We start from the raw sequence: 27,454 nt of genomic DNA on the forward strand, positions 1-27,454 counted from the left end.
ATAGAGTCCCTAAGTGACCACAACTGGATTTTGGTTTTGTTATGAAAAAAGTAAAACTTGCAAAGTCACTGCAGGAAGGAGTGATAGCTTTGCTGACAAAAGGTAAAGACATTTTTTTTTCCAATGTGTTTTGCTGAACATTTGTTCTTGATGCATCAATTAACTGATCTTTAGGTTTCCAAAGCACAAAAAATAATAGGCAAGCAGTCTGATGTATAACCTTGTACTCACACGACCAAAGTAGGAACTACTAAACATAAAGCTATTACTGCAACTTTTATTTTAAAGTTACTATCCAAAGGTATCCTCATGATTGGATGATTCTGTAACATGCAGTTGTAATTAAGCGAGAATAAATTGATAAAGAGGAGCAAAATTTTTAAGAACAAATAGTTACATATGATTATGAATTAATTTTTAGTTTAAAATTTACCTCAAAACTCACTTGGTGTTATTACCCCCTCTTAGTTTATATTTTTCTTTCTAAAAATTGAGAACTTCTTTCTACTAGAAGTAACTTTGTGGTGGGGGTTCTTAGCTTTCGTATCAGAAATTGGAATTAAGTTTCCTGGTGTTTGTCCCAGTGAGACAACAAGCAAAAAGCATCTGTCATTCAGATACCTACTTCTGTTTTACTCAACAGAATGATAACAGAAAAATAACATTTGAGGTATAGAAGTTTGCATAGTTAGAAGTTACAAAGATCATAAGTGTACAGTTAAATGGTCTTTTATAGGATATCTTTTACTCTCTGAGCACTCTGCAAACATTAAGAAAGTAATGATTTCCTCCACTGGGATTATTTTTCATGATTATGTGGTGGAGAAGATTTTTTTTTTTTTACTTTATGAATCTGTTGTGGATCTCTAAAATCCTTTTAATCTTAATACAACAGTTGTATGTTCTGCACACAAATGCAGGTAACACAGTTGTTTGAGTCTATCATCTGAAATTTTTCCTGTTGCTAAGCCCGTTTCTCAGCCAGACACAAGCTCCAGAAGAGGCTGTTTCAGCAGGACTCCAGATCAGCCTTGAGGGGGTTCTGAACTATGTAGGCTCCAAGGCATGCAGTGAGGTAAACCAAACTCACTTGTGCTGGTGGTGTGCATTGGTCCTGTATGACTGTTTTAGGTCAAACAAATACAAGTTTAAACACTGTAGGCCCTTTTTATTGATTATTTCATGCCTACCAGCACTTCAGCACAACGTGGGGTATTTTTCTAAAAGAGAACATACAGCTACAGTGAGAAATTGGAAACTCAGAGGAAATGCCTAAGACAGGTTTGGATTACTTGGAAGTGGTATCACCTGGATATTTCTATTAGAATTATTAGCAGAGAAATAGCTAATTAGATTTTTTTCCAAGTCCTTTGATAATTTAGGAGAAAAAATTTATTTGCAAATCATTGGGATTTGTGCTTCTAAATGCTTTTAAAATACAATGTATAAATTGTCATCATTACATTTCACAGGTAGATCTTCCCTGAGATCAGCAGGTAGCACAAAATTCTCAAAATAAATATTTTGAAGATCCACATCACTGAGTCAGTAGTGGGTCACGTCACCTTTCCATGATAAATTTTCACAGCTATGAGAGTTAGAAACAGCTTTTTTTGAAATAAACTCAGCTGAGTTGTCAAATGGCAACAGTGACAGCAAACAATAATCCCCTCAAAAGAGGAACTTTCCTAGACTCTTCAGAACTGGTGAAAATGACTGAGTGGTTTGACACGGCAGCGAATTCTGTGATGGAGAATGTACAATATAGATTCAAGTGACCCAGCCCTCTTAAAAATGCTACCAGTAGATGCTCACCTAGATTTTTACAGCCCACTGTTTACCTGCACAAAAGTTTAGATGAGATAATAATGACTTGCATTGAGAGGATAATTCGAAAACAGTCTCTTTTAATATACACTGAGAAAAGAGTTTTCAAATGCTACAGAAACTGACATAGAGGTGCATTGAAAAGTGAGCTTTAATTTGGGGGATAAAACCAGCAGTATCTTGTTATTTCAGGTTCTGCAGCTGTAGGTTCTGCTCACATGCCCTTATCTAGCTCTAGAAATGGTTCCTGCTGAAAGTGGAGTATCAGTGTCAAAGATGGAACTGAGCAGCAACCTGACTATTGGTTTTTCACAGTTTGTATTGCCTACTCTGCTATCATGAAATGGATCTCTTGCCTTACATACAGATTATGTTGAACAGGCTACAGTCACCAGGAAAGCAAGAACAGACTTGGCTAAGCATAAGCAGATAATGTTACACAGAATAATGACCATTTCTGTTGTGAGAAGTTCTATCCCACTTTTCTTCTTGGCTTTCCATTTTCAAAAAACTGCATTACACAATCAGAGCCTCTCTACAGCTCTTCAAAAATTCAGGGCCAGAAGGAAAATGTTTTCTTTTAGTGTAGTAAATTTTGAAGAGGTTGCACAACACTGAAATGATCTTGAAAATGGGGAGTGCTACCAAATAGACTTCTGTTGGTTTTTCTGCCTAATATTTAACATTATAAATCAAAAGACTGTGTAGCACAGAGAAATCCTCCTTTTCTTTGAAAAGCCATTTGACTTTCTTCTTTAACTGGACTTTGTTCCAGTGTTTGTTTGGGCTGCTAATGAAAAACAATTACATATTGAGTAACATATAAGCAACCTCCTACTTAGGTCTATGAAGAGATTTCCTGCTAATTGCTGTCAGTTCTGCAAGTGATCAAAAGGTTTTTGCAATATTATGAAGAGACTTTTACTACAAGGTTCTGGCAGGATAGCATGAACCCCAGGTATAAAAGAATTTTTGCCATAACACTATAATAGAGTGTTGTGTAATCATAGTAATGGAGTTTCTTAGGAAATTTGTCTTTTCCAGTTTCTTCCCTACATAACCTTTCAACTGGTGGAGAGGTAGTTTCAAAGACCTGAGGTCTTCTGTTTCATGAAAATGGGAGTCAGACAGGAGAGAGCCCTTATTACTCACCCTTTCATAAATATGAAATAATTTTTAAGACTCCAGTGACACCAACCACAAGATCTGATCCATTGGAACTGGAGTTTCCTTAACTTTATTGCTCACAGGACTACTTAATTAATTTTGTAAGGAATCATTGCTGAAGAGTGTTGTGCTATTTTATTAAATTATATATAATGTTGACTATCCTGTACTTTCTGTGGCATTTGACCACTTTAAAATGAATTTGTAGCCTGATCTCATTTTGATGTGAACATCACAGTCACAAAGTTTGTGAACTGAAATTATTTTAAAACACGAAATGTTCCCAGATGCAATGGGTTTGAGGCGGTCTGAATTGCTGATAGCATTTCTTTCACAGATAACACTGTTTCATAAGTCAGCTTGTTTGCATTTAAACATGGGGTTAGTTTATTCAGCCCTACTTTTTGCACCAGTTGTTTCCCAAATAATGCAAACAAGCTCAGTAACAATGAATAATTATTCCACGTCTGTCTAGAAAGCTGAGAGGATTCGAAGAGTTTTTAAAGAATAACTTAAATCCATTTATTTCTTTATCTTCTATTAGTAGCTCCTCCCTGAACTGCCACTGAAGATGACCACAAGCCTTTTCCTTCTTCAGTGGAGACAGTATACCAAACTGTAAGTCTGACTGTCTCATGATCAATAACACAGCAAAGTGATCTAACAACTGTCATCTCTGATTAATTTTCACTGAGGCTGTGCAAAGTACTTCAGGTAACGCTGATTCTGATGTAGCTGTCAGTACTGCTACACATCTCCTGAACTCTCTATACAACAGTGGCATGTCCCTATGTGATGAAAAACAACTTTTATCCTTCCTAGCCTTTAAAACAATATTATCAGCTTCCTTCAGCTTATCTGCTAAAGATTTGAAGTCCAGAAAAATAACATGTAAGATTGGTTAATCTGGGGAGAAAGTGGTCTTCTAGTGCTTTATATAACTTAATCTCTGGATCGGGTCCTCTACCTGATTTGGTGCTCTCAGATTCTTTTTTCACATGCTGAACACTAACTTGGACTCTGACCTCTCTGACAGGAGTTTTCAGAAGGTAATGAATTTTTCTGGTTTGTGTTCTAGTAGCCATTGTAACATGATTTCTCTTTGACTTCTCACCTTATGCACTGTAGCCACGTGCCTTTTCTTCTCTGTCCCACTCTGCTTTTGTCTACACTGATAAAAAGTACACACTGCTTTTTCTGACACTAGAGCATGTAGTAGACATCCTAGTATAGGAGTTTATTCAACATTTTCGGTGCACCTTTGTTATTACACATCTCCAGATTGTTTATTTCAGAGATAAGAAAGCTCTGTTTGCATTTTCTCTCCTTTCAATTCATGAAGTTTTCTCAGCTAATCTTCCCTTCAGTACAACCTTATAAATCCCATATAATGACCTGCTTGGTAATTAGCCATTGTGGTAACATATCTGATTTTTGCTGATTTCAGCCTCCAGTGCTAGAAGTAAGTTGAAAAGAAAATTGTTCGGTTCACATTTTCTATGCCTCTGACTAACCAGACATTCTCTTTGTGTTGTGAAGGCAAAAAAAAAAGACATGGACCATGGCAGGTGGCCTCTCTTTGTCTGAGTAAGAGAATCCTGTAAGGGACCAAAGTATGGTGTATCATATATTAGTGTGATCAACAGATGCTTATGTGAATAAAAGAAACAATCTTTGGAGAGGGCAGCATTTTTTCAGCCAAGACACCTGTCTGGATAGTATTTTGTGTCAGAAATTGACCTGATGAACAAAATTCCTGACTTTTGCTATCTGAAATATCAACTGGAACATTTAAGGTAAGGTTTAAATTTCCCTCGGTAGTGAGATTTTTAGAAGAAAGCCAGACAAAATTAAAAACTATCAAGGAGGATGTCTGGCTTAATATTAGGAATGTACACCAAACTCTGCCTAAAAAACTTTTTTAACCATTATCAATCTCTTTTCTTAATATTTCCCTTTTATTTGAATTAAAATTGTGTGCCTGGAAGCTGGTCAATAAACTACCAGTGGTACCTCATGCTGATGTTGTCTTACAATTAAGAAAAAAAAAATAAAAGTAAGTATTAGCTGGGAGAAAGGCAGGGTTTTTTCTCCCTACATCTGGTAAATGTATCTGAAACAAGCCAAAGTCTGGACATGTATCACAAATATCAATTTTCAAACTATTGAATCAAGACTCTTCAGCTCCTCTGGGGAAATCCTGTGAAAAATGAAAATCCCCTATCAAAAGTTCATAGTATCACCTCATGCTAAAACCCTGTGATATCTCATATTCTCTGTGCAGTGAAAAAAAAATTATTGTATTTTATATATTTCCTATGTAGTAAAACCCAAAATTATCTCATGCATCTACCTGTGCATTATTGAAAACCATAAAAAATCTTACAGAATTCAAACATAAATTATAGTGATTCCTGTATAATTGATACAGCTTTAAAAATACATAGGAACTCCATTAAGTGGAGCTGTTTATGTCTTAGATGTAGTCTTCTCCAACATGTTAGCCTCCTATTTCAGTCAACTTTCTTCTCTCATCTTGCTTACCATGTCACCTCTACAACTTAGATTCTTAGGGTTGCTCTGCATGTTGTTTCCCCACCATTCTTCCACTCTAATGCTTTATGCTGTTGTTATTTCTGAAAAATAAACAAAACACGTGACTTTAATTAAAAAAAACTTCCTCTCCCACTTTCCTTGTGGAGTCCGGTCATTTAATTTTAAACTGTACTCACTGTCGCAGCCATTGCTGCTTGTAGTTTCAACTAGGTTGGCACCACACTCTGAAGAACTTGTCCTTGGAATGGAAACTTTCCTGACCATAAGAAACGAAAAAGAGACAACAGAGAGAGAGAGAGAAAAAAAAATAGTGAAAAAAGTTATCAGGGAAGAGACAAATTAATGGAATGATGTTTCCATTGAAAAAAGTGACACAGATCTTCTCCAATTACTTTCTAATTAATACTCATTGATTTTGAGAAGCATGTATTCAAGGGAGAAGAACAGAGGGCAGTACAGTATTTGGAACTACATGGCTTCTCTCCTGAAGGTAATGTTCCTGTTTGTCTGATTTCTCAGGTCTTTATTTAAACAATTAGTAAATAGCACGTAATTATTTATCAATTCTCTTAGTGTTTGGAAATGATGTGAAATTTTCCGCACTTTGTTGAGGAGAAGCAAATCTTGTAAATGGAGCTGATCACTTGCTGTCTAGTTTCCTTTCTTTTAATAGTAATCAGATATCTGCTCTCTTGAGAAGAGTCATGAGCTATTCTCTGTTCTGTCCAGTTTGTGTCCTGTGGTGATGTAACACCTCCACAAAGTCTGTTGTCTTGGACAGCTTAAATGGCTTTATTCCTAGACTCTGTTGTTTTGGCTGGCTGAGTTCCTGTTCATCAATATTACACTTACCTTACAGGTAGTTTGGCATTTCAGCATGCACTTACGATGAAATATAGAAATGAATTGCAGATTTATCTTAGTTTTCCCTAGGGTTTGCTCTATTCCTCTGAGCTATATGTGTGGCATTTAGGCTTCTCTATAGCTTTTAAAGAAAAGCTGGCTCGTGGCATCTACTCTCATCAGCTACCTTTCTTCTTCTTCCAGTAACCCTCGTACAATATGCTTCTGGAGGAAGAAGACCAGATGGACCTGGTCGTATGGGTGAATTGCTGGAAGCAAAATATGCCACTTGTTCCTCAGTACCAGTGTAATAGCAGGGATTTTTGTACACTTCCTTTCCTGTTTTGCCCATGTCAGAAGGACAGGCTTATCAGTACTGTTTGTTGGAGAGGGTGGAGGGGGTGTTTCTAGATGGAGAGCAGCTAGATCTGCATTTGCCCTGCCTCCAGGCACTCTGCAGATTGGAAAAAATAAATCATCAGCTGATAAAAATGTGATGACTCAGCTAAATGTAAAAGGAGAATTATTTCCCCCTGTTCACCCAGACCTTTCATATGCAGCCCTACTCTTTCATGGATTACTTTCACCGTTAGTTATGATTTAGTTTTATAAGCAGAGCAATGAAACCCTTTATCTCCACCCTTGTATGTTGAATGGATTTGTTTCTAGGGAGCATTAAGTGCACTTGCGCATGCTTGGTCCCCAAATCTGCCCCAAGCCTGAGCGAAAGAAAACTTGGTAAGGAAGGGGGATACAAGTGATGATATAGAACAAGAGAGTAGAGCACTAAGTTCCTACATTCCAAAAGATTTGATGTATCATTTTAGGCATTCAGTTTCCTTGCCCTGAACTTCGATTAGTATCTCCTCTTCTGCACCCCTCCAGATTACATTACTGTTTATACTAAAACCCCACTAGAACCCTCTGCTGAAAGAGCCATGGAAAGGCTTACTAACACAGTGTCAGGGAAAAGACTTCCTGCTTTCTGATTGTGAATCAAATGTCTTTGTTAATAAAGTGGAATAGTGGAAACTTTAGCACAGTATGTCTCTTAACATTTTAAACTTAATATATCCTGTCAGGAGGCCAAATCAAAGATAATGCAACCTCTCAGCTAACCCTTGTAAGCCCTAGTTCCACCCTCTTCTAAGATACAGGTGATACATCAAGTTTGAGGAAAAAAGTCTAGATTAATGACAGCTCTTAGCAATAATCCTCATTCACTCAGCTGAAAAGAGGGGAGTAGATTAAAGTATCCACTTGAGACTCCTCACGTGTTGGTCGCTTCAGCCAAGAGATAAGGACTTACAGATGTAAAGTGTTTCATTTATTGGTGAGTTCTCTAGCAGATGATCATCCTACATCAGCCTCTGGAGTGTAAAGGTAAGACAAGATAATTTTTAGCCAGTTAGATTTTTTTATCTGTACTAAAGAAGTTGATAATGGTTTTATGAGATTTCCCAAGTTAGTCTGGTATATAAGATAGGGTTCAAGGGCAACTATGTTATGACTGAGTTGTTGCCCTTCTTATTTTGCTAATAAAGAGGCACTACTACTTGTTCTGCCAGTTAGGTAAAGCTTGAGTAAAGAGAAGTTGAGGTTCCAGCTAATAAAAGAACTTGCACAGACCTGTCATTGCTGTCACTCTAAGCTTCTGTACTTGGACCATAAAACTCAACAGATTATCTCCAGCTTTCTCCTAATTTTACTGTATGTGAGAGAAAAGGGATCTTTTAACGCATTACTCTCTGAAGACTTTTTTTTCCTTTTCTCAGAGAAAATTTTACTTCTAAAGAAATACTGTCTGTATCTCTATGAGACTTGAATGATTTTTTTCTTAAGTTAGTTAAAGCTGTATTTTGTTCTAATAACTTTATAGTAATTTGCAAATATTCTTTAGCAAACAATCACTGTGGCATTCCATGACTAAGCAGGATTAATTTAACTAAAATTGCTAATGTGGGGGGTATCCTTTACAACAAGGTTTTTTTTTATACCAAGTTTTTTATTAAATGCTCTCTATCTCTTCTAAATACATTCAGCTGTGGGAGAAGCTGGCATTCATTGGGTTTCCATGACAGCAGCTGAGGTAAAACTACACCAGCTATTCCAAAGGTCGCTCATTGAAAGGCACAGATCAGAAAGGTTGATTTGGCAACGTGACCATGGGATCACAAAGAACAGAATTGCAAGAACCTTTGGTTATCATAACCAAGGAGAAATGCAGTATAGGAGAAAAGAAAGAGGCTGCAAGTCGGTGATGGCAAAGAATTACAGGGAGTATTAGTTGCCTTATACAGGCATAGACACGCATAAACACATATTAATGGTATATGACAAAATGAGTTCTTACAAAAAATGCTGTACTCTAAAAGAGGGGACATAGGAAGTTGACTTGCATTGCAGATGAAAATGATAAGTTTGTTTGGATTTGGTGTGTGGTTATAGATGTACAGCATCAAATAGTTGCCTCTATCCCAGTAACTGCTTATGTGTTTTCATTCCAAGTCCTAATATGTCTAAAATGCTACTAAAACCAACCCTGCACCACTTGCTGTCTAGCACTGATATTTTCCTTCTACTCAAACATGGATCATCCTGGACAAATTAATTAGCTCTCTGATTTGTCCTAAATGCTAGTAAACATCTGCCTGGAAGTACTCTTCAATTTCATTCTTTCCTTAGTTTTCTTTTTTAGACCAAGAGTGGTAGAGGAATTAGGAGCTAATGGCACCAATTGCTTTGATTGCCAATTCAGTAGGAACAGTTTCTGATCCCTAAGCACTTTGTTAATTTACTTCTATTTCTCAGTCTTTGGACAACATAAGGTAGACTAATGTTTTAAAATGTTAGCACTAACTCTAGATAGACTGTAAAATCTCAGATATGGGTGTACTATGTGTATTTTTTACAAAGCAACTGTAAGTAATAGCTTAGAAATGACACCGAGAAAACTTCAAGCTAGGAAGTAAATATTACAAGCAACAAGTTGAGACATCCACGTTCGTTATGTTGAATAACCATACAACCTTATGGATAATTCATTACATACTTTTACATTCAAATAATTAGTACATGATTACCAGAAGAAATTTCTACTTGATTGAATAGCTTCAGCCTTATGAATCACTTTTACCTGCAAAGGAAGTAGAATGCTCCAATTACAAGAACTCCTAGAAGAAGAAGGGAAGCCAAGAAAGCTGCAAACAGGTCACCTTTTGTTTGGGACTTGATGCTGGGCAGTAAAACTTCCTCACAACGAGCTCCTGTGTAATTCTCAATACACCTGGGAAACCAAGTTGTATTTGGATTAGATGGTAGCTTGTCGTCTATGATGAAAAGCACAAAGGCTTCTTCTGGATAGAAAACATGACACAGTTATGACACAACTCAAAGGTTATATTTGCTTCATAGCAAGTTTCCTTACAGAATTTCCTCTCACCTCATATTTGTGGAACAAAGGGAATTAGGCATGCTGGGCATCAAGTTTACATTCTGGTCCATACTGCTTTTCTATATTTATATTTATCACTGACAGAATTAATAAATTAAGCCTACTTCTTTAGTGTTAACTGTGTCATCCCACTGGTTCTCACACAGTAATCATGCTTTCTTTTCCCCATTTCGGGTAACTTTCTGGCTTCCTTTGTTGAAGATAGTACTGTCAGCTAAAGAGATCAAGGAAATGGGAATTAATTGAGACACAGTACAGCTCAAATTGTGAAAGTAGTTTATGCAGTGTAATAATTCATGCCAGGATATGTTACACGCTTGGTGAACAACCCCGTCTTGGAGAGACCTAGGTAAAAGTCTTCTCTATTATGCTTATTTTATGTGTTGAGCTTCTGAAATTTCCTCTGAAGAAAGGATTAAAATGAATATGGTATTTTACCATGGTAAAATGGTATGATATTTTATTAAAAATAAATAAAATTAATGGTTTAGTAATTCATATTCCGTCAAAAATAGGTAGGTTGAAGCTAAACTAATCTTCATTTGTTATGTATTTTGCACTTATTCTGCTAAGTTTTCTTAAGGAATTGATTTCATTACAGAAAATGGAAAGCACTTCTTTTAATATCTACATTCTGCATGTATTTTTTATATATGTAAATTTGCTTCTCTCTATTTGTATTACTAAAGATCTTGCTCCTTCTTGCTATTTCTGGCACTGAAGTCATAATAATCGGTGACATAAGCAATTTCAGGCTCCAGCTGAGAAAAATGGGCTAAACTCTGCAACATACTTGAAGTTCTCAACTGCCATTGGCAGCTGCAAGGTATAATTTCAGATGATGGATAAGAAGGTGGAGTAGGGAGGAACTGCCAGAAGAAGAATGTTTAGCATATCTAAGACCAAAGGATCCCTGTGAGTTTTTTGCCACGATGCCTGATGTGACTCCCACTACAATTTCTGTAGGTTATGGACCAGTATTTCAGTACTGCTAGCCTAAACCACTGCACAAACAGTTATTACCCATTTTATTTTAATTCTTTGTCTTTGGAAATACAATGGAAGATTTAGACACAAAAAAAAGACATCTAATTATCATCATATATTAAAGCTACACAACTGATCAAATAGACACCATTTACTAAGGACAATCTGAGACTTTTCAAAGTCATGATGTTTCACTGCTGGGAGAAGCAAGGGTAGGCAGACTGCTCTGATTGCTTGAGATAATGTTCCAGATATTTATTTTAAGTGTAGTGGCTTTTCAGTGGCCTATTTCTGAAATACTGTAGAATACTTTAAGAATAGAAGTGTAGTTTGAGTGGGGTATTGTTCTCTAGCAAGTGAGAGAGAAATGCTTTGGAGAGCTGAATAGAGTAACAGGGACAGAAAATGGAATAAGAAATTCATAGGAGTATTCTTGAATAGCAATGAAAACTGGAGAATAATGCAAGGCTAAAATGATACAGGAAGAAAAAAAAGGTTTTGGCATCAAATTAAGGCTCATGGAAAAGTTCTAAAGAATGAGTATAAAGGGAATAAGTCAGTACCCTAAAGAACAAAATGAAGCAGGAGGAAGAAAAGACAGTCGTAGCTGCAGAGAGTTGCATACAGGATCAGGTAAAGGATGGGGGTTACTGAACTGTTGTGATACAGTAGAGTGAGTTGGTGTGAACAGTGCATGGAAGCTGTATTCATGTTCTGCAAAAGACTGTAGGAAAAAACTGGGAATGTGTTGACAGCATAGCAAAAAGGTCACTAAGATTGTAGCACTTCCTACTAAACAGAAAACAGAACCCAGATGCTTAAGGTAGTCACAAGTCTGTAAGAGGGAAAAGAGCTTGAAGGCCTAAGATGATAAGGGGAAAACTACAGTGATATGAATCCAAGGTTATAGCAAAGAGAAAAAACCTTATACTAAAAAAGTACATGCCAAACTTAAAACATCCTGGATGCTGAACCTATTAATTCTGCCTGGTTGTAACAAAAACAAGTTGTAGAAACATGACTAGCTAGTTTGATAGTATCTGTTTAACTGTGAGCAATGCATTAGGGATTACAAAACTACCCATCCACTTTCTCTAGGCTGACTTGTTGACACACTTGCTGAAAGTGATTCCATGCAATGTAGAAAATGCTGTCATATAAAATTATGTAGGTTTTCATAGAAACAGGAAAATTAGGATGAGGTATCTCTGGGTTACATTTAAATAAGAAAAGTATAGCTAATGAGACCAAGCTGTGCTACAGTTAGGGCGTTTCTGAAAATCCAGATGTTCAAATATTGGTTTGAACAAGCTTTTATGAAGTCACCTTTCCTGATATACAAATAGGTAAAGGCCTATGTTAAAGATAGAAGCAACTGATGCTTTAAGACAACCAGGAAAGGTTTCTTCTGCAAGTCCTTTGCTAAAATAGGTGAGAAAGAAACTAAGCAGACTTCAGTAATTAGCAGTGGAATTTGTGGAAACTCTGCAGGGGGGGCTCTGACGGTACGGACGGAGACGAGAGATCTCTATAAGCAGATCTTGGAGCACGCTGTTTATTGCAAAGGGCGTGGGTACAAGGGCACTGCTTAGAGCTGCCAGCTGCAGCTCCAAGCAGGCCCAAGGTGTAGGAGAGAGAGTGAGCAAGAGAGCTAAGGGCTGAGAGCTAAAAGCAAGAGAGTAAAGAGCTAAGAGCAAGGGGCTAAGAGAGTGAGGTCCTTGTTACAATACAATAAATCATCTTCTGTATACTGAATATTCTAATTCTCACTAGCCAATCTAATACAAGGTACAAATCCTATAGCATTTACATACAGCCTATAAGAGTTATTACATTACCATAGAGTGTTATATTTTAACTTCTAAAAACTACTCCTTGGACCCCTTCTGCTGAGCTAGTAGGGTCTGCTCTGACCCTTGGACCTGTCTGCAAGCAGAGGGTATTGTCTAATCAAGAGGGGATTACCTTCAGTCAGCTATACCATTGTTTTCCAGTTGTTCAGTAACTAAGACTTTATATCTCAAAGGTGGCTTTCATTTTGATGTCGCTTATAGTTTTCATATTCCCAAAATCTTTTGTCAGGCAATCATATTTATAAGGCTTTCCTGTTTCATCTTCCCCAACAGAATTCACTCAGAAGACATGCTTATCCTGTTGCACTAGCAGAGCTCTAATAATTTCAGTGGAGTTACATATGCAGTGACTGCAAGCAAGACAGAAACATAGTCTCTAACAAGCATGTGGGCTGTGAACATAATCCAGAATGATGGTGTCTATATAGTGTCTCCTAGAGGCAGTCAGTCTTACTATACACAGCCTTAAAAGCCAGTAGCAACTCATAGTTTATCTTGTTTATAACGGATGCCTAAAAGTAGAGCACAAGTTAAGAGCAGTTGTTGACATGGCAGGCACTGTGCAGCTGCACTTGAATGAATTGGGGCAAAACCCAGAGCAGTCTGGTGCAGGCTGTAGTAAGGGAAAGTTACACTCACTGAATTTGTGTTCACTGGGACAGGTGTTGGTGTTGCACATCACCTGCAGGCTGTTAACCTGCTGTTTCTGCACGTCCCCGGTGTTGCCTTTAAATGGTTCTACTACGCAGCATTCCAAAGTCGATTTTTAAAATGGACAAAATGTCTTTCCCCCTCTAGAATTTCTAATTCAATCGGAGTTGAAAGACAGCAGTCTTCAATGTTTGAGGAAAATCTGTGACTAAAACCTTCCACTTTCAGATAGCATCCAGATTTCTGCTTTCCTAGGTGCCTGCACACATGTGCACACACACCCACACCTCTTGTCAGATGACACGAGCCAGCCTTAACTGTTGTATACAAAAGTACTATAGAAGCTCCAGACAAAACACCAGCACATGGAAAGAAATCCATAGAATCTTTCAGCTTAGGGTATTAATCATGTCAGCATCAATGCAAGGTGGAAGAAAATTGACTGCATTGGATAAGATGTCAGGAGATGACCAGCAGGTCTGAAATTACATTGATCCTTTACAATCTGATTAGTAACTAAAACATAAAGCATAACAGCCTTGCAGTAACACAGGCATTACTGCTGTCTCCTTTGAGATGCTGCTTGTGGGACAGTGGAAATGATCCTATAGCATTGTGATTTAGTAAGAAGGTAAAGATTCTTCCTTTGCCAGACTCTAAGGTGGACATCATAAGGAAGTATCTGACAGACTGTAAAAGCAGGAAGTACAATTTGAGTCAAATATGCACACAGATTCTCACTGTTTTGCGTTATACTATCAGGGTGTTAACTTTAGTTTTCATTTAGTCTTCCCTTAGTCAGGAAAATCCTGGATACTTCTTGGTATGAAAACTATTTGCATGTAAATACAAAGCTCTGAGCAGAAAAAGCTGAGAAATTATCTGCTTGTCAATGCAATTCGGATCACATGGCTGATAACTTCAAAATCAGCTCCAAGAACATCTAGTAAGTATGAAAAAGAATTTAAAGCAGAAGTGAATAAGCAATGGCAAAGTTAACTGGACATTTAAGCAGCTTTTTAAAAAGTTTTGCATTTAGAGGAGTTTCAAAACTGTTACTCTCTATACACAGAGAATAAAATAAAATGTTCCCACTGGAGAGAAGTTGAAAGAATGGGTTATTCTTCCCTAAAAGTCCCTTAGCTATGTGTTTATATGGCAAGCTTTTCCATATCTGGCAGTTATATTAATTCTGATTACTGATAGCTTTCAAACACATAAGATAGTGTTGCATTTTATATTTTATGTCCCATTAAAAATAAATCTTAATTAATGACTCTTTTTAGCTATATTTTTGGTGTGTATTCTAACTTCTGTTGCTACCTTTCGAGCTAAAAATGACTTGAAAAATACTAATTGGACAGTTTGTTTTCAGAAGAGCCTGAGGTACATGAAAGTGTATTTCTGGAGGCAGAGAAAGAAGAAAAACTCAAATGAGTGGGAAGCCCTTTCCTGGTAACTTGCAGGGTGCATATTCTGAAGGCTGACAGCACAGCAAGTGTATGACTTGTGGGGATATCTGAAATGGGGAATGAAGGGCCCATCGTAGAGAGCCAGGCAAAGAGGGAGTATACACATAGTGGTAGAAGGAATTTGCATGGGATTTACTGGATTAGCATAGGAAAGGTGGAGGAGAGATTCTGTTAGGATAGAAGCAAAGGAGGGGAAAATCAGAGATACCCTTGAAAAGATAGACAGGAATTCCAGGGAGGAATTTGCAAGGTTTGCCTGTGTCTCTTGCAGTACTTAGCCCTCTGCAGAGTATGATCCCTTTCCCAAAAGGAGAGCATTCACTGGTAATTTTTGTGTGTACTGCCCTCTGAAGAAGAGCTCTGTGTGTGTTGTCTTATACCATCTGTATTTTGCTTGAAATACACAAAGAATGCCCTCAGAAGTCTGCCAAGTGTAAGAAAAAATGGGAGTACCAGAGCTTCCCCTCAGAAACCAAAATCTTCACTTAATTCTGCAATGCGTTAATGATTATGGGACAGCTGTGCATCAAGTGCTGAGGCAAACACCTTTCAGCCGTGTGTTTCATGATACACCTGAGACAGCTGCTTTTCCATCCTTCTCTGTCCTGCTTCCTGTTTATTTAGTTCATTTGAGTGTTCCTGGGTTTGAAGCTCATCTGGTTTATGGTGACAGGTGTGCCTTTTGCTGTTGAGAACATTAACTCATTGTTAGAAAGGCAATGAGGGAAGATGGCAGCTGAGCAACCTCATGTTTTAACACGTTAGCTGTATTTAAAATCTGCTACTGTTGCACATTGGGGGAGGTCAACTAATGTTTTGTTTATATTAAATCTCCACCTTGTATATATCTGTTTCTGAATGATAAAAATAACTGGAATTCCAAAGGTAAACAGCAGCTCTTAATTTGTTATCATGCTAAAAAACATAGTTCTAAAGAATGATGGATTTTTCTTAGTCACATGGTGAAATTAATTCCAGTGATGTTGCATAGGGTAATCTGGACTAACTGCTTAGCTCAACACATTTGTGTAACTAAGTACCATGTCAAGGCAAATGTGTTCTAAGGTATTTTTACACTTTGCTAGTCTGTTCTTTCTCCATCTCCTCCTTTTAATTAACAGTCATTCAGCCCTTGATTCTAAAAGTGATTTGAGTTTTCTTTCAGTGGGAGATGATCATTTGAGAATACTGGGGAGCTTTGGGTGGGATTTGGCAGAAACCTTCATCAAAGAAACTGCGCAACTGTGTGATGGTGCCAGTCATGAAGTTCCAAAGCACCAAATATTTTCTGAATTCTGCTGAATAGTGATGCATTTTTTCTGTTGTTTCTATTCACATCACTGCTGATTACGAAGAAATCTGTGTGTAAACAAAACCTTTCTCATCTATAATTAGCCTTCTCTGACTGATTAAGGAACATGCTTAGAATGAGGATGTGCTTAAATAGAATGCTGCTATTTAAACCCATCTAACTTCATAATCAACCACTAGATACAGAAAAAAATAGTTGATAATTTAAATGCAACAAGATTGCCTGAGTACACCAGAAATGCTCTTAAGATGTTACTTTTCTTCTTCAGCAGATTATAAAATCCTATAGTACCTGAATTGAAAATTACTTCATTTGGAGCTGTTAAAGTGGAAATTATCTATGCTGACTAGTTTGTGCTCCTGAAGAATGAATTGTTCTGAGTATTTGTTACTTCATATTTATAGTTATTGCATCAAATACATCTATCTTCCTTGCTACACAGTCCAGCAGTAGTTGAGAGGGTGCTTTGAAATTGTGTAACTGCTGTTATTTAGTTTAATCATTAATTTTTCATTTATGTACAATAATACAGGATTCCTTCTAGAAAAAAACAACATGTATTTCAAAATGTTATACTTTTTGTGTGTGTAGTATTCATTTTATATTGCATAAGCTTGCAAGGTTTAGCAGTTAGAATAAATCATCATCATACAGCACTTCAGAGCTTTAATCTCACTTCTGGATCTGATTCATTGTGACACTGAACAATGACAGTGATATGCTGTGTATATTTTCCAATGAGCATTTACCACAAAATTGCCTCTTTTCTCCCTGTCTAACTAAATGAGTTTACATGCTTGAGTTTTAAGTTGAACTGTCCCAAATAAAAGCAAGTAATATTTTAATTAGGCATCTGGGGAAATATGTTGTTTCCTTCTTCAACTGTTTTATCCAGTTATCATTAGTTGTAGCTCAAGACAGAAGAGGGAACAGAAGTTGCCAAGGAAGAAAAAAAAGGTAATATCCTTAAGTGTATGTAATATTTCTCTGAATGCCTATTTTTTTGTTAAGCAAACCCATTATATCAACCATAATTAATTTTGATGAATGATAACTCAGAATTAGTAAATGCAGGGCCATGAAAAATAGAGTTTTATTTTGCATCTTATGTCTTGGTAAATCAAAGAATAAAAAGATAGGGCAGTATTTATGCAGGAAATGTATCCTCATGTGAAACCAGGAAGTGCTTCCTTTCCAGTTTGCTACATGGGCTTCAAAAGGAACAATGGTTCTGTTACAGAGTGGTGTAAGAAGTACCTGTATTTGCTGCCTTGATGTTTCTTTATCAAGTAGTCTTCGGCTGTTACTATGAAGCTGCCCTTTGAGTATTTCAGCAAGATTCGAAGAACACAGTAAGTCTTGAGTTACATTCTTTTTTCCCCCTTAATAGATTATATTATTTTTTGTGTCTCTGCATTTTGTTTGGGTTAGTCCATTTTATGTTACAAAAATGTTTGCAATATAATTAATTTGTAAGAAAAACTGGGAATGTACTTTGCCTTTCTGAATGCCTTTCCCACAGTCTATATTCGATGAGGCAAAGGGTATTTTGTTCTTTCTGTATTGTAATGAGGAAATGTGGCTCAAAATATAATCCTGAATGCATATGTAACTGAATACTGTTGCACCTGCCAAGCAAATATACACCAAGTATACATACATTTTTCTCATATTGTCATGTCTCTGTAAGCGAGGTGAGCAATAGCTAATTGGTATTTTCTTTTAAACAATGCTTTAGCAGTGATTTCTTAAAGAAACAAAATGGAGACATAATCTTTAGACAGCTACTGTCCAATATTTAAACACACAAACTTTAGTTTCACTGACCTGCAGAAGGGACTGGATACAGTAGGAATCGTATAACAAATCCCTCCATTTAGACAAAAAGATCCATAACTGGTGCCACAGAGTTCTTCATGATCTTAAAAGTAAGACCAAAACAAACACTGAGAAAAATAGAGACTTCAAACCCAAAAAACACAAACCACCACACAAAAAACCCCACCCTATGAACAAAAAAGGTATAGTCTTTCCTTCCAGGCCAGCAACACAGAGCACTATTTTGCAGAACTGTTTCATGTAACAATATGCAGAAAAGATCACCAATTTATCACCATATTTGACATGAAACACCTAAATTAGATTAATAAATCGAACTTTCTCTTACAGTGAGAGGCACTTTTGAATTTTCCATCACTTCCTTTGCCTTTCATGACCACTCACCATAGTGAGTACAAAGATTCACGTGATGACCTATGTGAATTCTGGTTTGTCCTGTTGCAGTAGCATGAACTATCTTTAGCTTAACTAGCTCCTGCAGGAGAGTCAGTCAGTACAGATGCACCCAGAATAGTTTCAGGTGTGGGCCAAGACATTCGGAGACTGGTCTGGGCTGCATTAAAGCTGAATTACAGCGCTCTGGGACACCACCAGGTTTTCCCACCCCAATTCTCAATGGCCAAACCAGGAGACAGCCTGCAAGCAGTGACTTATGTAGAGGATTGCTGGCTACAGTATAATTTCCGCAGATCTCAAAAAGGCTTTTTCCTAACTCAGTAGGCTTCTTAGATGAATTGTTAATGTGTTAAACATAATTAGGCATTCTAATAACACCCCAAATACAGGACACTAATGTTGGCACTTGTAGCAGCACTTGTCCATTTTGTGCTTAAAAAAGCAAATCCAACTGTACCACTTCACTCTTTCTGAAAGCAGTCTAAATTTGGAAGTTGGGCTGAATAGATTTATGACAGATTTAATGCATCAGTAACTCATTTCATATATAAGCATCTATATTTTTATATATTTCTTCATTCTTATGAAACCACAGTATCTCAATCAAAACAAAAATAGAGCAGTCTTCTGACATCACAAGGGTGAGAATCATGTGTTACCTCACACTTTAGGTGTTATTGCTGTAATTTCTCCCAGAAGTTCTGAAAACAAGAATTCTGCTGTGTCACTATTTATGTATAGAAGACATGTATAGAATATATAACACAGAGTTAAGAGGACTCAAGATTTTAGTTTTCTTATTTGTCCTTCAAGAAAAAGAGTTAAGATTCCCCTTTATTCCTGCAGAAAAAAAAAAGTAAGAAGTGTGGCTGTAAGACATTCTACCCTAGAGAGACCTTCTACAGCTTTGTATCTAAAATAGGCCTGGCTTTTCTAAGAGTGGCAGAAATGCTCAGCTACTTCTACCTCTCTGCAACAAAACCATTGTGCATCCTGCTCTCCTCTAGGCCAGCTCTAGCAATTCCACATTCTTCCATTTCTATGACAGCATACTGATGTAGGAGTGTGAGTAAAGCCCTTACATTATTTTAAGATGAAGACAGTTATACCCTTCGGCCCAAGAGGAATTCAGTTTCATGTTCCTTTTATCAAAGTGCCAGCATCCAAATGGTAACTGGACCTTCTTGCCTGTGTGCAGATAAATTAGGAAGCTGGAGGAGGGGAGAAGGGCTGGAAAGATTGCTCACGTTTGACCTTGTTGCACAGAAATGTGTGTTCTGTCCTACCTTGTTAGAAGTTAAATGGAAATTTACTTTTAACTCTGAAGCTTTCTGTGCTTGTCTACTGCAAGTTCACAATTAAAAGACTTTAAATTATTTTGTATGGGTAACTGTACCACTGCAATAGGAATAAAATGGGAACAGGAGAAAAAAAAGGAGATTTTTAAACAAGAACTACAACTTATTTGATTTTACTCTATTCAAATGTAACAGTAGACCTCCTGTGAGAGTGTAATTCAGTGGACAGCTACATCCTTCCTTAAATGAAGAGTGGGCACTGAACACATCAACAGTGTATCAGAATATCTATACAATTTAAAGAATCAACTGAGAAAAACAAAACTCTCAACTTTGACCTACTCTCAACTCTGTTAAGTGTCTGAGAGGGTTAATTGTTGAAATTCTACCAGATGGAAAAGTAAGATGATAGAAGGCCCGGCAGAAAAATCCTTTTGAACAGCTTGTGGAAAGGTCTCAAAGAAACTCTCATGAGAATTAATGAGAATTTGCTAACCTCCTTAAAATCCTGCCTTATGGTTCTATTTCTTTTCTTCATCTTTATGCAGAAGTAGACCTGTACCACACTGGCATTCTGGCAGAGTACTGAAGAAAGCTAAATGCCTCGAGTCATTGAGGCTTTGGGACATTTGAGAGAATGAACACTGTTAAGGTGTGATCTTTGTATCAAGGACCAGCTCTGCAGCCCAACCAGACATTTCTGTTCTAGCAAAATACCTCAGGCACTTTCTCTTAGGTCTATTAAAGAAAAGTGAGAGAGGTGGAGAGAGAGAACAAAAAGTGCCTAGGAAGCCTTTGAAACCTTTTTGATTGTAATTACAGACAATTTTTCTATAGGCTATTTCTTTCTAGAAATAGACTTTTCTTCCAATACTAAGGGAAAAACGGTAACCTTAATTTTAGCAGTAGTGAGAAACTTGAAGAAACCTCTATGTCCATCTAGATCAGGTGCCCCTTTTTCCATCCAGTTGTGCTTTTCATTAGTTCTATTTTGTGTATTAATACTTTGCTACTAATTACTAAAACTATCAGAGTAACACAGTATAAAGTAGATATTAGAATTATGAAAGACAATAAAAGAGAATTCAGGAAGCTTTAACACTAGGAAAAAATACTACTAACAAGTTGTAATTTGCTACAATACAAAAATAGGTATTATTGTACTCCACGCCTACTGTATTGAAATGCAGTAGCTTGCAGCAAATTTCAAAGCTACAGTTCTGTATTTATGGACAGGAAAGTGTGAAAGCACCCGTTTATGCCTTTAAATCTATACTCCGTGATGCAAGAGAGTATCCTGCAGAATCAAAAGGGGTTCAATACAAGCCAAAACCCAATTACATTAGCATTGGTGAATGTGTTATGATTTTTCATGAGGTAAGTTAATACATTATATTAATCTAAAAATGCAAATTGTGTGCTTTGAAAGTCAAATGTATACTACAGTCAGACTCCATAATCAAGATAGAAAAGTTTAACAAGTCAAGTGATGATGGGCAATTAAAAAAATACAAAAGATATAGCTTTGAAATTAATAGAACTCTATCAATGTATGTTGTACGTAACATATACATGTACATTTTGATACCCCCTTCTATGTGAGAGACTGAAGAGAAGTAGGTCACACAAGCTACTTTTTTAAAAAGTTGGATTTTGGTGGATGAAGCGAAGAGGAATAAAACGAGGTTGTTCTTTCTAATGCTAGACTGTGAATACTTAAAACTGACTGAGGTAATAGCAGCTTCTAAATACACTTACTCCTAATTAGTCTTTTTGAGGACATGCAGGTGTCCTTGTTTCAGCTGGGATAGAGTTAATTTTCTTCCTAGTAGCTGGTACAGTGCTGTGTCCCTAAACTATCTAGTCTGTGTGCATTTAAACTTTTGTAACCTGACTGTCTTGACTATTAAGAAAAAACAAATGCAGGCTCAACACCATCTTAGCCCCAAAGAGCCAAGCCAGCCTTGATAATTCACATGTTGACTCAGCTGTCTTGCCTAGTCCAGAGGCTAAAATACTAGACTGCTAACACAAAAAAGGAAGAGAGAGGAGTGGGAAATGTTGACAGAAAATAGAAGGGGGCTGATGCATGCTTCCTTACTTGTAAGCAACTTTGGACTGCACACTAGTCAATCACAAACTGTGACATATTAGGATTGATCAAAGCAAATATCTTCTTACAGAATTTGTACAACTGGCTGGTAAACTAGTGAGGGATAGCAGCTCGATGGGGCAGTTGTGACAATCCCAGTGGCACCTATCAAAATCAATGCAATTTTAATGAATTCTAATTATATCTGTGTATGTATCCAAGTAAAGACTTGGAAGAAATTACCTGTTCGCATATTATTCCAACAACAATTTTTGTTCTTGGTCAGAGGCAACAGCACCTAAAGACAAACATGTAAATTAAGCATGTAATTTTTAAACCTGGTGTCTTTTTCCCCTGAAGAAATAGCTATTGGAATGCAACTTTCAGTGTTTCTGCTAAGACATCTGTTGCACTTTGACAGTAATGTACTGTTATATGTAAGTTCCATTAATTCACAGTTAATGGCAAACATTCAAGTCTGCTGTCAAGTTAGTGGATCCCTGAAGGCAGAATAAAACTAACTTCACACTAAAGCATGTTTAAACAATAAATACTTTTTTCAAACTGCCATATTTATTCAGAATTTTAATATCTGATGCATTTAGGCAATCTGATTGATTCTGCATAGCTAATTAGATTGACACGTGCACCTCGAAAGATAGTGCACACAACTGAACCGTTCCTCAGACTGCTAATTACTCAGGTAAGATCTTGGCAGTAGAATTCTTGCATTCCACAAAGAACTTTCTAATTTGTCATTTCTCAGGGCGAGTATGTGTTTCATTTGAGTGTTCCTCATGTCTGGATGTCAGGTGAAGTTAGTAATATAGGCTGTGAATTTACCAGAACTTGTACAATGATTTTTAAAATCTACAGTAGAAATCCTCTGCCTGGACAGAAACCGATGTTCACCTGACATTGCTAAAAGAAAATTAATCTGTAGACATGCCAACTCTATAACCATCTAACCTTGCTATATTCCGTTTTCTTGTTAGGTATAGTCAAGGTTTACTGTACCAAATAGGTTACTGAACAGGTCTATTTTTTCATGTTTGCTCTGTTTTTCATGTTTTTCATCTTATTTTTTCATGTTTGCTCTTTTTTTCTTCAGAGTGTACGCAAAGTAAATATTTAAGCAAACTGTCCCATACTGGAAGAAAGATTTTTTTTTTTCCCCATTAAATGATCAAATAAAATAAATTATCAGCTTTATGAGAAATAATTGCCTATACTGCAGCTTTAACTAACAGAAATCTGACTTTCTGTAGAGGTCCATTTCATAAGGTATAATGCATTTGTACTTACTTTATAAGTAGATTATTCTGGTTTTCATGGGACCTCAGGTAGCTTCTCTAGCTTTTTAAGTGTCCTGTCCATACAAGAAAATCTGAAATGGCAGTTCCCTGTGATACTGGGCCGTAACAGCAAGGTCCCCACCCAAAGGCGTCCTCTTGATCTGGTTCACAGATATGCTTTGCTCTGTGTACAGAACCAGGAACAATTAACATAGCATGTGACACGAAGAAACAAATGAACAGGAGTCACTTCAGAAATAAAATCCTGTTTTAAAAAGAAATAAATCATCCTGGAGATTCGTTTTTCTAGCAGTCAAGATCTGGATTCTATATGTGCTGTTAAAAAGGTTTCAAATTTACATATAGTGCAGTATGGGTGAGGTTACAACAAAGACAAACGTGTACAGGGGCCAAGTACAGAATAAGGGTAACACCCCATTATGCTCACAGGATCACTTGCATATTTTTCTAGGGTTAGCAGTACTAGAGTTTATTGCTGAATTCAAAATACTCACATAATGTAGTACATATAAATTGTATCATACATATATTTTACACTGGCATCAAAAATCTGATTTAAATTTGTGTTTTATTGGAGCAAGTAGTCCTAGTTCATTTAGTTTCCCTTTTCACAGAGCTCCACAAAATTCTATAATATCCAATAACTCTCATAAAATATAAACAGGATATATAACCTAAATTTCAGACTAGCTCCTGTACCAGATTTAATTAGGATATGAATCCTTGAACTGAAAAAATACCTTGAGTTTTGCTACTGCAGAAAGGAGATCTCACATCTCCTTTCCTTCATCCTACTGTTAGTATGCACTTCGCTATCCCTGGTGCTGCTCCTGATGCAAGTTTAACTTTTTCAGAAGATGTTTAAATCCAGTGATCTGGCAGAAAATCCTTTAGGGGAAGCTGACAGTTTTCTACTGCATGTATGTGTTAAATGGATGTGCTATGCAACTAATCGGCTCTCTTGGGACTAGGACTAATTGTTCCATGTACGACAAATTGTACATAAGCTGAGCGCAGAGAGCAAGACAGCTTGAGGAAGGCTGTGGGACTACTAATTATTTATTTTCAAACTTTGTTGCCTGCATATTCAAGGAAATAGGGGGTGGCAAAAGGAGGGAGTAAAAATACTTCTTCACCAATGTGTAAGCATAACTTTATTTTTTAAGTTCTGATAATAAGTATCATAATTTGGGTTTTTGAAAGAGATGTTGCTGACAGCATTCACAGTTTTGACTTTTTTAAGACTGAAAAGTACATCATTAGGTAATCATGTATTTAGAAGTAGATGTTTTTCTCTGAGATCTTGCACTCTGAATAGAAGTTCAAGTACGTATCAGTGTTCTAAAAAGAATAAATTGGATACTCTATCTCATTAGAAAATAAGATTATATATTAAAGAAAAGGAAATACTACAGTAGAAATTGTTGCTAAACTCAATTCTAACTTGCTTACACCTTTGTGCACTGATTTCATACTAGAAACACAAAGATCATCTGTGCACCTTCCTTGCATTTTCCAAACTGAGTCTTCCTCTAGATGCAGATGTAGCTCACAGAAACTAAAAATCCAATTGCATGAATGCTCAAATATTTATCTTCCATGTATCTTGTGAGTTCGTGAAAGGTTACTTTGTATATCCAATTAAGAGTATTTTAATCTGAAATTTAAAATATAACCTATTTTGCTCTGTGCCAGCTTGTTGAAAAATCTTATCAGTTCTAGCCTTTTCCCCTCATTTTTGTCATCTAAACTGATATTAATAATAGTAATGCATTGTTTGAAATGTTTATACATTAAAGTTAGGTCACATGTGTATACTGAGATATATTGAAACAAGTCTTGAACTCATTAGATTTGTCTTTAAATGTGTGCTTTACTCCCCATTTATTTTAATCAGAATCTCTTGTATACTTTTACTGGTTAGCTGGCCTAAGTATCCACAGTACCTGTAAGTCTTAATGAGCACTGGCAGATAAAAAGCAAGCACTGAATAATGATTTGGGTTTTGGTTTATAGATCTTTGCTATTCAAACACCCTTAAAATTAATCTCTGTATAAACTCTCCCCCAAATTAAAGAAGATCGTTTCAGTCATGTGGCTATTTCAAATATACATTGTTTGTACATTTAGATTAAGTTGCACCTTACAGCTGTCTTCGAGAATGGGATTTTACTGCATTATGCATTCTTTCTAAAAATCAAAAAAGGTCAAATCTCATTCTGCCCCAATAGTGAGCTCAAATATTTGTGTCATGAAAACAATGAAGGGGAAAAATTTCAAAGATTGCTTAGTGGGCTGATTAAATATAAATTGCCTTCTGAGACGTCCTTGATATCTGTCAAGCAGTCAGTAGTCTACACCTCTTACTTTTTCCAAGAGCCAGGAACTGTCCTGAAGTCTTGTTAAAAGGAGTCTGTTTTTTCTCACCTAGGTATAATTTCTCATACCTTCAGTGTCTGAAGCTCATTACTGATCTGAGCACAGAAAATCATCAGGCACCAGAAAAAATCCATCGAACTGCCTGAAACAAAGGAGGATCTCTATGAGGAAGAATTCCAGGTGAGATGTTATAACAAGTCTGTATAAGAACAATTTACTCAAATCTACACAGTGGAAGTTTCTTTTAGGATGGGATAGCCACAGTATCAGGAAAATCTAACAAAAGGCAGGAAGCAAAGGCAGATGACAAATAGCTCACAAATTTCAACGTGCTTTGGTTGACAGGGTAATTTTTTTGTCAACAGTTGTTCAAAATTCTTTCCATTTCAATTTTCTGAAATGAAAACAAATGATTGAGTCCTCTTATCTTAGAAATCCCTACAGCAAAAATTTAGGTTTGCATTTTCATTTTTATCCACTGAAGTATGTCTAGGATTAATTATATACTAAAACAGTGGGTAAAACTCTTGTCATGATGTTGAAATTGAAATTTGAGACATTACAGTGAATTTCAGGGAAAACTTTCCACTGCCAGAATTTCCTAAGTAGCTTGCAACCAACTGCAAATTTCCATCTGAAACCCGAGTTCTATTGTATGAGATATTAATACAGATGTTGGCAAAGCTACAAAGTTGAGGCTTCTGTCAAGTGGAACTACTGTAGTCATACTACAAATTTGTAATTTTGAGATAGAGATTCCAGTCTCAAGCTTGTGTGTGCTTATGTGAGGGGAATTAATAAATCTTACAAGACACTTGCATTAAAAAAATCACTCTCAGTCTTGGAAAACAAACCCCACTGTTTCTTTCTGTTCTTTCTTTCTGTGTGCTTACTGATTTGTTCTGTGGCACTTACACTTCCATGTTTCATCCCTAACTCTTGTAAGAAATCAACTGAAATTAATGCAATTTAAAGTTTGTCTCTCTGCATGATTAATTTTTATTTATACCTCAGTGGCAGATGTAGTGTCCATCATAATGTCAGCTCTCAAATGTCAGTAATCTCAGATCCAGTAACTCAAAACATCCATATTACATGCTAACATACAAGGAGACAGGTTAGCATATGGTGACATAATAAAATAGACCAGTGCTACTGAAATAATTTTGAGTTATTAAAAATGTATACCATAAGAGTTTTAGATATTTACGTGGCAGTCATCAGGAATCAAGTGTAACTAGTCTTCATAATACTGATTTTGATTTTTTAAAAAAATCATCCAGCAGTAATAGCTGGTTGCTGGTAACAGCAGCTGTTCCACGGCATACGGGAGGTAATTGTCAAAACGTGAATTTCAGAATTTCAGTCTCTCTGTTATTTTGTCCATTTAAAACACATTCTTAACCTTGGGGTGTTTTACTTCTTTTTTTTTTTTTTTTTTTTTTTTTTTTTTTTTTTTTTGGTGCATTTAATTTTGTATTGAGTTAATTTGTTCTACTTAAACCACAGCTTACCACAGCAAACGGGTATTCTTAACTCTGCTGGTGTAATCTTTCTCAGACATGCACAGGACAATCTGCTGAATCAACGTAATCCCTAATCCGCATGGTGTAATCCTGCAGTTGCTCGCTCCGGCGCCGTTATGTAATCCCGGCCTCTACGGAACGGAACAGAGCACGGTGAGCACAGCGCTCTGTCGCGATCTGCCGCAGCGGCGCGGGGGTCCCGCGGCCCGGCCCGGCCCGGGGGTCGCGGCGGCGGCTGCGCTGCCCCGACGGGGGCGGGGCCGGGGGCGCCGCTCCCCTCCCGGCCCGTAGTACTACAGCGCGCCGCCCGCCGCCGCGATTGGCCCGGCCGCGCCCGCGTGACGCTCGGCGGGCGCGCGCGCGCCCCCTCCGCTACCGCGGACTGACCCGCGCGCCGGCCCCGCGTTTCCAAGGCGACCCGGCAGGAACGGCGGGAGGGCGCGCGCGGGATCGCGCGCGGGCCGTCCCCAGGTCCCTCCTCGCGCG

At 37.2% G+C, this 27,454-nt stretch overlaps 2 protein-coding genes across 5 annotated transcripts in view; one reads left to right on the forward strand and one right to left on the reverse strand.

The window, feature by feature from the left end:
- Positions 1-258: 258 nt before the first annotated feature.
- On the reverse strand, positions 259-27,038 carry NRG4 (neuregulin 4). Of its 4 annotated transcripts, none has more exons than XM_069025733.1 (7): positions 26,957-27,038; positions 23,053-23,226; positions 21,991-22,045; positions 17,950-18,043; positions 9,530-9,679; positions 5,727-5,806; positions 259-5,630 (listed from the first exon to the last, which is right to left on the reverse strand). In XM_069025733.1, exons 3-7 carry the CDS (start codon positions 21,998-22,000, stop codon positions 5,614-5,616), a joined length of 351 nt encoding a protein of 116 aa, XP_068881834.1. In that variant the 5' UTR covers positions 22,001-22,045; positions 23,053-23,226; positions 26,957-27,038; the 3' UTR covers positions 259-5,613. The 4 variants fall into 4 exon arrangements, 3 of the variants coding, with proteins under 3 accessions (XP_068881834.1, XP_068881833.1, XP_068881832.1); XM_069025732.1 differs by lacking the exon at positions 26,957-27,038 and adding an exon at positions 25,511-25,585; XR_011154136.1 differs by lacking the exons at positions 21,991-22,045; positions 23,053-23,226; positions 26,957-27,038 and adding an exon at positions 18,290-18,365 and having other exon boundaries at positions 259-5,194; positions 5,539-5,630.
- Positions 27,037-27,454, forward strand: part of TMEM266 (transmembrane protein 266) — an 84,192-nt gene continuing 83,774 nt past the window's right edge. The window contains exon 1 of the mRNA XM_069025723.1: positions 27,037-27,121. The gene's annotated coding sequence lies outside the window, so the exon portion shown is untranslated. The remainder of the gene's footprint in view (positions 27,122-27,454) is intronic.

Source organism: Aphelocoma coerulescens, chromosome 10 (assembly GCF_041296385.1).
Source record: "Aphelocoma coerulescens isolate FSJ_1873_10779 chromosome 10, UR_Acoe_1.0, whole genome shotgun sequence".
Classification (NCBI taxonomy): domain Eukaryota; kingdom Metazoa; phylum Chordata; class Aves; order Passeriformes; family Corvidae; genus Aphelocoma; species Aphelocoma coerulescens.